This window comes from Antedon mediterranea, chromosome 9, assembly GCF_964355755.1.
Source record: "Antedon mediterranea chromosome 9, ecAntMedi1.1, whole genome shotgun sequence".
Lineage (NCBI taxonomy): Eukaryota > Metazoa > Echinodermata > Crinoidea > Comatulida > Antedonidae > Antedon > Antedon mediterranea.
This window is the reverse complement of record NC_092678.1, coordinates 4,116,909-4,130,251: the sequence shown is the minus strand read 5'-3', so window position 1 is coordinate 4,130,251 and position 13,343 is coordinate 4,116,909. Positions and strand designations below refer to the sequence as shown.

The following is a 13,343-nucleotide window of genomic DNA, read 5'->3' as shown; positions in this document are numbered from 1 at the left end:
ACAGTCTAACATTTTTAAAGCAATTTTAGACTGTATGGAGAGAGTTACTGTGCGTAAGTACGGTGTTTACACGAGGATTCGACCACCGTTATTAATGTGATGATGAAGTTGTTCAGATCGATAGAGGAGATGAGAAAGATTTTCATTATTAAAATTGACACCAGCGGGAACAGTTGGTCGAAAATGTTCGTCTGATTACAAGGTAAGAGATTATTTTATAATAATAAAGGTGAAATCAATTATGACGTTTTGAGCTTCTGTCTTGGTACCATTTCATCTCCAATTTTTAAAGTAATTCATAATACAATAACACTACTTTTTTTCTCTAAATAAGACATTAGGGTATCATTTTTATATATTTTGATTTATATTTTACACATTTTATAACACTGTTCAATAAACATCTCCCCGAGCACTGACAATAATTCAAGGCCTACTCTCTCTTTTTGTTTCACCTTCTCATATTCTTATACATACATTCACTTTCATAAATACCGGGAAATAAATAAATTTATACACCTACTTTTTTAAAGTTTCAGGTTGATGTTTTTTCTGTTACATGACATTGTTGTAGGTCATTTTTCTAAAGTATGAGATGACCTCGGTGATCGTCGGACTCTTGTCATTCTCTGCTCTGTATATATGTGCTGCTGCATCACTTGGCTTTGGTAGGCATTAAAACAAAAATAAACAATATATTTATGACAGGTTAACATACATAATTATGTAGGCATATTATATATATATTTATATCAATAAGAAAATTGCTTACCCTGTTCGAAGAGTGTTCTGTGGTCACAAGCCAAACGGCTTAACCTTTCATCCATAATGCTTTTGCTTTACCATATTTCGTATTATCTTGATTAATATTAACTATAATAATTTATAACAATATTATTTTAATTTATAATGCATAAGCTCAAAAAAGCAATTGTAAATTAATATGATTTTGTTGATTTAAATTTGTACAAATCATGACGTAAAACCAGAGTACAACTATTTAGAAAAAGAATCAATAGTCTGTGACGGATCTGTTGTTTTGATAACAACTGTTCTTGTGACACGCTGCGTTTAAGAACACACTCGGCAAATTTCGCTGGGGACTAGCGCAACTTAATATCGGCAGCAGAGCAATCAGTAAGTAGCGTATTTACTATTTCGATAAGAATAATACATTGATTTATATCAATAGACAGACACGATGTGAATCACCATGAGAAAGAAAGCAATTAAAATATGTAATACGAGAAAATTAGTTGTAAAGAATTGTTATTTTATTGACCTTAAGTATGCAAAGAAATATTTGTGATAATAGGACCAGTAATCAATAATATTTGACAAAATACTAACGTGAATCCTTCGTACAAATATAAATACATATAATACATAAACACTCTAAATTAAAGGTTTCAAAATTTCTATAAATTACTTTATTAAAATAACAATGTATCAATTCCAATAAAATGAACTAATATCTGAACTAATGTACTTTAAATCAACAGTAAGTCGCGTCAGTTGTTGAGTAGCCTACTATTGATTTGCTAGTGAGGTATTGTTTGGAATAACAGGGTCACCTAGAGGTGAATCGTAGAAATTCATTTTAATCATATAATTTTAGTGAGACGATCGAAACTTCGGCTGGGGATCCTTGATACAGAGGAGAAGAAGGAAACACCATGAGCCACACTGTAAACATCGTAAATGACCAACACAAATATACTATGGATTTGGCTAGTTTGCAAGCGAGGTTTTCTACTACACGGTATTTTTACTACAGCTCACTATGTCGGTCGGTTGGTCGGTAAAACTAACTTGAGCACGCGATTGCAGCCATGTATATGGCTTTGTTTGACACAGTGGATGGGTGGGAGCGAGCCTCCTTCCTATTAAATTAATTTTCGTATGTTTCTATCAGTGATGACGTCATCACCAAGAAATATTATTGCAAATAACAATATAACGACATCAGCTTCGAGGTGTGTAAATGCTTTACAATCTTTCAGAAACACATCAACCATACTGATCAATTTAAATCCAATCAGTGCCAGTTGAGTTCCGATAGTCTCTTGCACATTAGTAACAATATTGGTCAGCATTACCATATATGGCTGACAGCACTTATTACATCACGTAGTCTGCCACAAGCGCGTGTTGCTGAGGGCTCATTGCCGTGCTGTATTGTGACAGCTTACCGAATGTTTTCTGACACACTTTATTGTCCCTAGAAACCTTATGAAAGGCTGCAGGAAAATCTTGCTATATGCTGCGAGGTATTCATTAATGTTATAGATTAGTACGGTACCAGCAAGAACAAACACTTAAGTATCAACTTACATTTTCGAATGTAATTTGAAAACAATTAGTACTTCGAAATTCTAATAAACAAACAGCATTTCAGATATTCAACCCTAGATAAATTGTGACTTTTTATTAAGTACGTGTAATGTATTATACTTGTCTTAACAGCGTAGACCTAATAGGCCTACTGTTTTGTTAGCTAGAGAGAACCAAATACAAACTGGTTCACATAGTCAAGTTAACCAAATATATCACAACGTAAATCAAACAGTTTTAATATATTTGTCTGTATCTTTTATTTAAACAGAGTGTGAGCAATTTACAGCAAGGCCTAGCACGCAGTCCAGTGCGTTCACACATCATATCAAATCACCAAGCTTTCCGTTGCCAAGACCACCTGGCAACTATGTGTGTGAATATATCTTTAATCCTAAAAAGCATTCAGTTCGGATTCTATTCACGGATTTCTTTTTATATGGATCATCCGTGCAAGAATCACTGATGACAAACTGCCTCCATGGCGATGGCGACTATATAGAGGTAAAGTCGATAATTACTGCAGTATAGGCATTCATTCTTTGATTCTATAACTCTCCCCCTCCCCATCCCCAGGTTGTGTCAACGTTTACAAACATAATTTTTACTATGAATAGTGGCAAGAAATAGGAATCAGAAGAACGTTGGAGATCGATGTTAGAGGCTACTACGTCTCCTAAACTCCCGAAAACTTTTGTTTTGAAGAGTACGGCGGAGGGGTGACCTCTAAAACTCAAAAGATTAATCATGATTTTATCGTTACAGATATCTGTTAATGAAGAAATTGTTGAAACATACTGTGCTGCCTCTAAATCCCGTCCACCGCCGCTTAGTGTAACCGAAAAAAAGCTGACAATCAGATATGTTGTAAGGGCTAACACAACATCAACAACTCGACCAGGGTTCCAGGCTACGTATGTGTTTACGAAAGATAGTTCGTGGCTGGAAAAGCCAAAAGGTTTGTAGCATGGTAGAACATTCAAGTCAAGTATCCATCAAATCAGCACACTATCAGTATCAGTTTTTAGAAATATCAAGAATGTTAACAAAAATGTTATTGTCTGTTCTAGTAATGTCCGAGTATATCCTGTCAAATGGAGATGGTCACTCGTCGACGTCACTCAACAGGCCGGGCGTCTATGACGTCATGCTACTCATTCAATCTTCTAATTTAGTATTTTTCAATTTTAATGCAACAACGAATATTTCAATCTCAGGTGTGTACTTATAATTTTAATGGTGTTCGATGGCGAATAAATCGTCGTCGACAAATTCCAATAAGTAGGCCTAGTTTGTTGCAGTTCACAAGATTCAGATATCTGTCATTAGGTGGCTGAGGGGCTTTAGGCTGTTTATTTAAACCAAGGATAATTGTTGTAAAATATTGAACGATGTTAATGCATCATTCTGGCATTTACGGTGATACTGATACCTGAATACTAGTGATGCGTTTACAAAAACCATACAAAATTATAATGTTAATATTGGGGTGAATTATTCCACATTCTACCGGTAACTTTCAATCCATTATTAAAGTTTAGCCTAAACGTCTGATAAAAAAAAAGTATTATAAAGAGACATTTTGTCCAGGAAACTCCTAGATCCTTGGATATGCCACTGAAATTTAACTTTTTTTTAAATTACAGATATAAAAGTGGAAATAATTTTGTATGACGGGTCCGCGAGTGCATCTTTAGCGTCGCATCGCCAAGGAAACCTCAATGCGTTTGACTACACCTCGCTGCAAACTACTTTATTAGTGAAAATTAAGATAGAGTTAAGCTTATACCAAGCAGTTGATTTGTTGTTTGTCTATGCATTTTGTACTCTATCAAAATCAGGTAGGATGATTGGGAGTGGAGGAAAGGGCTGGGATGAGTGGGAGGGTAGGAAAGGGCAAGGATGAGTGGGAGTGGAGGAAATGGCTGGGATGAGTGGGAGGGTAGGAAAGGGCAAGGATGATTGGAAGTGGAGGAAATGGCTGGGATGAGTGGGAGTGGAGGAAAGGGCAAGGATGATTGGAAGTGGAGGAAATGGCTGGGATGAGTGGGAGGGTAGGAAAGGGCAAGGATGATTGGAAGTGGAGGAAATGGCTGGGATGAGTGGGAGTGGAGGAAAGGGCAAGGATTATTGGAAGTGGAGGAAATGGCTGGGATGAGTGGGAGTGGAGGAAAGGGCAAGGATGATTGGAAGTGGAGGAAATGGCTGGGATGAGTGGGAGTGGAGGAAAGGGCAAGGATGATTGGAAGTGGAGGAAATGGCTGGGATGAGTGGGAGGGTAGGAAAGGGCAAGGATGAGTGCGAGGGTATAAAAGGGCAAGGATGAATGGGAGGGTATGAAAGGGCAAGGATGAATGGGAGGGTAAGAAAGGGCAGGGATGAATGGGAGGGTGTAGAAAGGACAGGGATGAGAAGGTGGGAGAAGGGAGGAGGTTTATGTTTGTTATGTTTGGAACATTGCGATATACAATAATTGATGCATGACGATTGATGATAATCGATAACTGATAGTAATATTGATTATTGATAGAGACGATAATAACTGAAGTTATAATGATGATGATGCTGTTGATGATAGTGACACAATTGATGACAATGCTGTTGATGAGGACGATTATATGACTATGATAATAATAAACATGACAGGTAATGTTTGTGTTTCAGTTGGTGGTTTTTGCCCGCTAGATTACTATCCCTGTCAAGACAGCTTTCACTGCATACCAAACAAGCTACTTTGTGATTCTTACTACCATTGTCCAGATAGATCAGATGAAATATACTGTGACGGTAAGCCACAATTGATTATGGAAAGACAAATTCTCTTCTATTATTAGAATCCAAAATGAATTATTTCAAGACTATACCAATAGGCATAAAGAGAAAACGATGACGTATCTGTCAATAATACTAATTAGATTACTATTTCGACTTTTCCTCTAGAGCCTTGTTTAAATTGTCGTAATGGTGGAGTTTGCGACCAATCGACGAACGAATGTCATTGTTTTAACAATTTCTACGGTAGCCAGTGTCATTTCTGTAAGTTTAAATTATGAATCAAATAATATATTTACACTCATGTGTTAATTACTAGAGGTACAATCTAGTGTCGTCAGACAAACAACGAATTGAATAACATCCCAGAATCAGTTTATTTGCACTTGCACAACATTTTCTGCAGAATAGCGAGACTATGAAAAAGTTGGTACTGTATACTGTGTGTCGAAAAAAATATTAAGTGCATTTGACCCGATGATAACCTATCGTCAGTAAGAGAACATTCGGCTTAAAATGATTCTGCATACAAACTTTTTTTAAGATGCTTGTGGAGAGGTGAACTGTAATCAGGGAGTTTGTAAGATAGCAGACCCTGAAGGCAGTTACATGTGCGTCTGTCACATGGGGTACACAGGCAAACTGTGCGACACACAGGAAGTAGGTGAGTTGTCGATTACACAAGAACATTAAGGATATATAAAATACTCAATTGAAACACAAGCAAAACCTATGACACAACAAAACAATTTGACAACCTATAAATGTTGAGAATTTAACTTCATAAAAACACAGTTAGCCTATTGGTAGCCTGAACACGTATGTTCGATTTGACCACCCTGAGGCAATCAACCGATCAACCAACACCAACAAATAAAACTCAATCTATTCACAAAAGCATCAATCAATGAAATACGAAAGTAGGAAAAACTGTCGAAAAAATACGAAAAAGCAGCAGCTAAAAAAATCACAAAACTATATTTATAATATATTTTCAGGAACACTTGATCCCTGTCCTTGCGAAAGAAAGAATCGATGTCACGTGTACGTTTCCTTGAGTATGGGGGTCATCTGCATGTGTGAGGGTAACTTCTATGGACCAAATTGTGAATTTGAAGGCAATTCATACGTAGATTATGAAGCACCACCCGAATTACCAGATGAATACTGGCCGACATACCCTGAAGTTCATGGAACACCCAGAAGTACAGTACCCAGTTTTAACTTATTTTAGACAAGCCACTAACAAAATATCACTAGCATGTAGCGGTAATACACACACACAAGATGCTGGTAAAAATAAATAGACTAATTACTTTAACTGTGCCAAAATATAAGATAGGAAACCCAATTTAATTTTCAAAATTATTACTTTCTTATTAAAGCCAATTTACAGCGTAGCTTGTCCCACATAGAATCTGTATCTGTCATGAACGGAAATCACCCGTCCTCTCCACCCTTTGTGTAAATAACATAACAATAACATAACATAGATTCTTTTTTTTTATTTCCGTTACCGCTCGTCTGTGTAAATTGGCCTTTAGAGATCTTTTATGCTTGGTTCGTACTACTAGATACATAACGCAAGCGCAACGTAAGTGATTTGACCAATCAGAAGTAATGGATTATTCGGTCTGTCGCTTGTCATTGGTTAAATCACTGTCGTGTAAATAGAAAAAATGAAAAGAATACACAATTCTTGTTAAATAAATAAAAACATTTTTTGCAGCCATCAGTAAGTTGTGGATCATCCTGTTGACAGCATTTGGAATTCTTTTTGTAATCATGTTTTGTTGCTGCATTGCTAAAAGAGGAAGCCCCCGTGCCTCAAGGAGTACAAGAGGTTAGTATAGGATTCACCAGGATGGTGAACTGTTAGGCAATTCATTGTTGGCACCACCGCTTTTGACGGTGGTAAGTGTGATTCCCATCCCTTTGTGCTACCGTATGATGGTCTATAAAATTAGTAACTCTTTTTTTGTTATAGAACATTGTCCACATAATTCAACAAACCGAGTGAACACCAGAAACGATTGTACACAAATGCAGAGTCAGGCCTCTTCACTCATGCGGTCAAGTAGTAGTCTGTTCGCAATGATTGCTGCTTGGAGGAGAGCCACTAGGCCTCCGACTCCACCCCCATCGTACGATGCTATCGCACCAATGTACTGTCAAGTGGCAACGGATATTGCCATGACCGAAAGAAGTGTATACGCTTGTAGGCCTGGGCACCATCCGGACGCTGTTTATGGAACGATCACTCGCGAATCTAGCGGATTACCGGATGTGGTAACCGATGGTGAAATGCGTTTACATATTGGACAGTCTATCGTTAGTCAAGTTTAAACGAAAGACAGTGAATATTGCGTTTTTAACACACCTTAATACGTAATGTTCAATGTTACAGATCCGACAAATGCATATGTCCCGTTGTCATCTTTAAGACAACCATACAACATGTTTCGGGCTGTTGCTGTAACATTTTAGGTGAATGATTTATGAAACGAGACAAGAATTCACATAATAATACAACATGGGAGATATTGACATTTATAGAAAAAAATAGAAATTATTACATACAATTACTGCAGTAATTATATAGTAAGCGCAGTATAACTGCCGGCTCTGGGAGTGAGGTTTATGCTACACATGGCAGTCATGTAAAACAACTACAAATGCTGTCTATAGACGGAGAAAGTGTTCCGTTGCACGTACTAATTACATGTTCAAGGCTAAATAGATTGTAATACAGTATTTCTAATACTAAACTTCAAAACCATTACTAGAAATATTATATACAAAGGCTATATTAATTTAAAGTATATTCGATTAGGAACCATGTCCATCCATAATATGCTACAATTGCTAACACGCTATTCTATGAGTGCGACTTAGCATAAGCTATTCCTTTTGCAATAACTAGGCGCCAAGTGCCGTACGCAAGTTACAGAAAATATGGAACAACGAACGAAGAAATCAGGGCAGTATTTTTCCAACATTGTTCTGGAATACTAATGCACTTCTATAGAATGGCGGCCTACTGTAGTTTAGTTTACCATATACCGATTTATCATTAGTAACTCTGTACTTCACTTATTTCCTTATAATATTTTTTTGTTCAGTTTACCCTTAATTACGGCCGTTTTAACAAAATATAAATTAAACTTACTTATCACCAAAACCGACGAGTATTGATCATCTCTTCTTTAAATTAATACATTTTCAACTGTACTCGTAAATTAAACGTTTCCACTATTCATGATTTTTGTTTCAAATTTATGTAACTTAAAAGATTTTAATCAAACATAAAAGTATTAACTAATTTATATTGTCCGAATGTGATGAAGATGAGTAATAAAGTGTGCAAAAATACTGTCAGCATTTTTGTGAATCTGTATCGTATAATGTAAATTGAAACTACAGACAATAAGTTAGAAATTGTATTGCATTTTTGTTTGCATTTTGAAGTAAACATTTAGAGTTGAAAAATATAAGACAAAACAAAATTAATTTCCAAATAACTTATCAGCAAAATTATGAAGGAGACGATGGAACTCAAGTGGTTGGTCAAGATAGGCTGCGTGGTTAGCATCTTTGAGTTTATGTACTTGACCGTTTGGTAGTAGTGTGAGCTTCAATGCTGAGTGACTTCCTAGAGCTGTATCTTTATCGCCATATACTACAAGAGCCTGGATCTAAATAAATACAAATAAACACACTCAAGTAAAACATCTTCTTAGGACACTTTCATGTTTAAATTTTGTATTTTTTTTTTTAATGCGCCTTGAGCGCTCTTGAGTGGTATGCACGCTATAAAAATCCTGTTATTATTATTATTATTTTAACACTACGCCAAACCCTTATTTAGGAGATACCTCGATTAAGAAGAAACCTTGTGGGGTCACGAATGTGTCCTCTTAAGGGTCTTTCACACCGGCACGGCAAATTGAACGTCATGTTTCGTTTTCACGCAGCTACGCACATACTCGAATATTCGCATGGAGCTTCGTAAAAACGAAACATTGACGTTCGATTTGCCGGCGCCGGAACAAGTGGGAAAGACCCTGAAATGGTTGTTCTACTGTATTACTGTACTTACTTGATTAGTTTTATATTCATCATCTTTATATTTATCTGTGTCGACTGGTGCGACCGGTAGATATCCCTTTAACAAGTCACTGCGTTTCATGATTAGAGGCAGTGACCATCCTCCGCTCATCGACGGACTTATTAATATTGGATTCTCAATCTTCAAAGTTGACATCACATTTATTAAAAAATCAGCTTTGTCAGGTACATTACCAGCTGGTGTCTCCCCTCTTCCTCCTACGGAAATATGTTTTACCAGAAATTAAATTAATATTGTTTGAATGAAGACCAATCTTCTTTTGTGCTGCTTGCTAAAATGTTATGAATACAATAATAATACCGAGTTTGCCATAATCGATCACTTGAAGTACAAATAGGTCAATGAAATACTACTACAAAACTACAGAACAGTCCTTACTTGGAATCCTGTAGTTTTACACCGAAAATGAAATAACTAATTTTATTTTTCATTAAAGTAAAACATATTTCCAAGGCCGTAGTGAGAGGTTAAAAACAGACGAGGCAAAGATGCTTGAAATATAATTATTTAAAATATGACGATCTGTGCTGGGGAATGGGATGGGTAGTGAAAATTGAAAATTTAAGACAAGGCGAGCGCCGCCTTGTCTGCCTCATGCTGGCCACGGCCCTGATTTCATATAAAATGGCTTATAAATTAGTGTATATAACAGTTTATACTACCTGGTAGATCTATAGCCACAACCCTGTAACCATAGCTTGCCATTACATGCAGAGTACCAAGGTTTTTCCATGTCTCAGAATTAAACTTCGCTCCATGTAGAAGTAATATCGTTCCCGATGACTCCCGTTCACTGTCTACACACTCCCGACGGTAAACCTGGCCGAAACCCTTTAATTCAAACTTCTCTTCGGTTAAGGTCAGCTTGGTGTTGTGCAATGCACTATCTTTTATATCTTCCCACGTCATATTCATAAGTTTCCCTTCCTCATTTGCGCCTCCAAACACACGTAATTTATCCTCTAAAGCTTCTTTAGCGAAATTTTCCACTGCATTCACTCGGCTGAGCTCAGATTGTTTGTCGGATGAGACGGAAGGGTAGTAGATAAACAGAAGTGTTAGGACTGCAGCTATCAGCAGCAAAATGGCTGTTTTATTTACCTGCACTCCCATCAACATTAGAATGGTCTGTGTTAAATAAACAACCAGCAACAATAAGTTTGCAGCCTCTAAAGTTTATAACATTTTATTTGGCATTAAAATTATATGTCAGTGTATTACTTAATGAAAAGAATTAAAAGATACTAACTGTATTAATTCAAATCCTTGCCTTTGGGCCTACTGTAACATATTTGTTTATATGGCACAGTAAAGATGACAAATATGAACAATTAAAGTTCTAAATATTGAACCATAATGGCTTGCCTCATTATTGGACTACTTATCTATATTTAAATGGGCCATTTCGTGGCCATTTTGATACTTTGTTGACGTTTTAAAAATTACCCAACATGGACAAATTATGACCATATCCTTGGATAGGCCTATATAATACAATACAAAATCAGTATAATCAAACTTAATAGATATAAGTTTATTTCAGCAAGACTAAAGAGCAGAAACAGCACAGAAATTAATGGCCTTAAAATAAAAAGCTTTGAAAAGATAGCAAAGTACAAACATTGCTCGGGTATCAATACAACATTTACATTAGAATGATTGGCTATTGATAAGACTGAGGGTGTAAACTTTGACCTAAATAATACAACGACTAAAGTACGAAAATAATCATCTTGAAATATAGCCTAGCTACTGTAGGCTGTACAGGCCTTTATTCATTTGTCGCAACAAGGATACCTTCCGTAGTACACTACTTTTTTTTTTATCGTTCAGAGTGGGTGACAAAGAGTCGTGACCGGCCTACCGTAAAAAACAAAAATAACATAGCAATTTCAGGGGATTTCAGGACACCATGTCAATTTAAAAATCGTATGAGAAAAAAAGTATTGTAAAATGTTGTTATTATTTATTAATCTTTTTAAAACATAAACGATTTTTTAATTAACCTGGTGTCCTGAAATCCCATGAAAACGGTATGTTATTTTTGTTTTTTACGCTCGGCTGGTCGCGACTATTTATCATCATCTCTGCAAGATGGCTTCCGTCTATATTATTAGTACTACTACTAGCCTAGAGTAGTAGGCCTTTTTCTGTCATATAGCTATCTGATGATCACTATCATACATACATGTGCAATATATTGAATTCTATGACAAAAATATTATTAATTCTAGGATTCTCAAAACTTTATATTTATAATCATTACTTTTAAAAAGGCCTACTGAAACTACGATACAGTACAACAGTAAAGCAGTCGTAGGCTACGATGCAACAATCCAGCGGCCAAGATCAATTCTCAGACCGAGAAACAACGCAAGGTTTTCGGCGATCGCTGCGCAGCATAGTCCTAGCCTAACATTTTCCGTTTAAAAAATTACTATTTGAAAATTGCTTTAGTGAGCAATTTATGTATAAAAGTAACGTTTTAAGAACTCATCTTACCAATATTTACACTAATACAGCAGAAAAAACAGTAATTATTGTAAGACTAGGCTAGAATACCTAACACACGTCACGTCCAAAACATTATCAAATTCTAACTGCCTGGCGCCCTCTCTAGTCTTTCAAAACACACGACGTACATAAGTATGAAAAATAGTAAGTATAAGTAGTAAAAAGGCGGGAAAAATAAAAATATGTACATAAAATTAAGGCCAATTTACATCGTTTACCGTTACCGCTCGTGTACATAAATTGGCCTATATAATTTGAACAAGCTGAAAATAGATGTGGATCGACTGAAAAGCTAAAAACCCACTAATGTTTTAAATTGGTTTTTACTGGTAATTTTTATTTAGGTAGTAGGCCTATCCCTATTGAAATGTGTGCGGCGCGCAGATAAAAAAAAACATCTAGTAGGCTACTAATTCTGACGAGGCGAAGGCTACAGTCGCGTGCGAAAATTTGAGTTTGCAAGCGACTAAAAACTGATTGTGTCGAGCATTAAACATTACTGTTCGAACATGATCTTGCTTTTTATTAGGGCCCACTCTGAACAGAATAGTTTAACAGAGAAGATTTTTAGGAATTCTCTACTAAGAGCTGCAGGAGGTAGGCTACCCGACAAGAGAATAAAGTTACAGAAGACAACAATGCATTATTATATTTGTCTAATTCTTATACGAATTTCAAAAAAGGATGTGTGCAGTATGCTATAAATAAAACATGACGTCAAGGGCCCTCTCAATGCGTAAACGTAACCATGAAAACGAGACGCTTTACCGCGCGAATAAGCATTCTGCAGTATCAATAGCACTCAATCTATATAACGTCACATCAATTGCATTAAACTGAAGGCGAAAAGTGGAATCACGAAACTCAAACAAAATGATTACTGTAGTTTACATTTAAGCATACATAAAGACGTTATCTTACTAATCGACGGTAACAAACTTAAAACACTGATACTCAGAAGAAAAAAAACATTAGCGTGTTAAAACACAAAGTAGGACAGTTCATATTGGAATTACGTTAGCAAGTTGATATAACACTTAGATGCTTAGAATTTCCAAGGAACAATATTGTTTCAACATTATTTGAATATCTGTCGAAGGACAAATCGCTCGAAAATAGACTGGATGTTTGGAATTATGCAGAATGGTTGATTGGCAACCATGAGAGTGCGCGTACATGGCACGATTAATTAATTTAATAATTGAGTGATGGTAATCTTCGGTTAATGGGAAAGATTCCATCCGTCAAATGATGAGTGTATTATGGAACTAAAAGGACTTCTAACATGAAATGTGGTTCGTCTTTCTTCGCCGCAGGTGCAACACGTTCTCATTCTAAGAAGGATGGTTTAAAATAGTTAATGTTTGTGTTTCTTGTGGATGTTATAACCCGGAGCAGTGTCTCTTAAAGCTATAACACACATACTGTACAGTCGCTAACAGTTTTATAAACACATTTTTTTTTGTAAAACGAAAAAAAAACATATCTGTAACCAGTCACTCGTTTTAAAAAGCCCTTTTAATTAAATCGTAACACTAATTCAACAAATAAATCAATAAATCACAACACAACAACATCGTACTCGTTTACACTA

At 36.1% G+C, this 13,343-nt stretch overlaps 2 protein-coding genes across 2 annotated transcripts; one reads left to right on the top strand and one right to left on the bottom strand.

The window, feature by feature from the left end:
* The first annotated feature begins 172 nt into the window (after window positions 1-172).
* LOC140058788 (uncharacterized) lies at window positions 173-7,648 on the top strand. The gene is made up of 12 exons (XM_072104529.1): window positions 173-202; window positions 534-668; window positions 2,606-2,838; window positions 3,100-3,292; window positions 3,405-3,551; window positions 3,981-4,175; window positions 4,999-5,121; window positions 5,275-5,370; window positions 5,651-5,770; window positions 6,105-6,311; window positions 6,836-6,949; window positions 7,094-7,648. Exons 2-12 carry the CDS (start codon window positions 596-598, stop codon window positions 7,450-7,452), a joined length of 1,860 nt encoding a protein of 619 aa, XP_071960630.1. The 5' UTR covers window positions 173-202; window positions 534-595; the 3' UTR covers window positions 7,453-7,648.
* LOC140058789 (putative protein-lysine deacylase ABHD14B) lies at window positions 7,641-11,834 on the bottom strand. Its single transcript, XM_072104530.1, has 4 exons — window positions 11,738-11,834; window positions 9,898-10,363; window positions 9,206-9,432; window positions 7,641-8,801 (listed from the first exon to the last, which is right to left on the bottom strand). Exons 2-4 carry the CDS (start codon window positions 10,352-10,354, stop codon window positions 8,613-8,615), a joined length of 873 nt encoding a protein of 290 aa, XP_071960631.1. The 5' UTR covers window positions 10,355-10,363; window positions 11,738-11,834; the 3' UTR covers window positions 7,641-8,612.
* Between the last annotated feature and the right edge of the window lie 1,509 nt (window positions 11,835-13,343).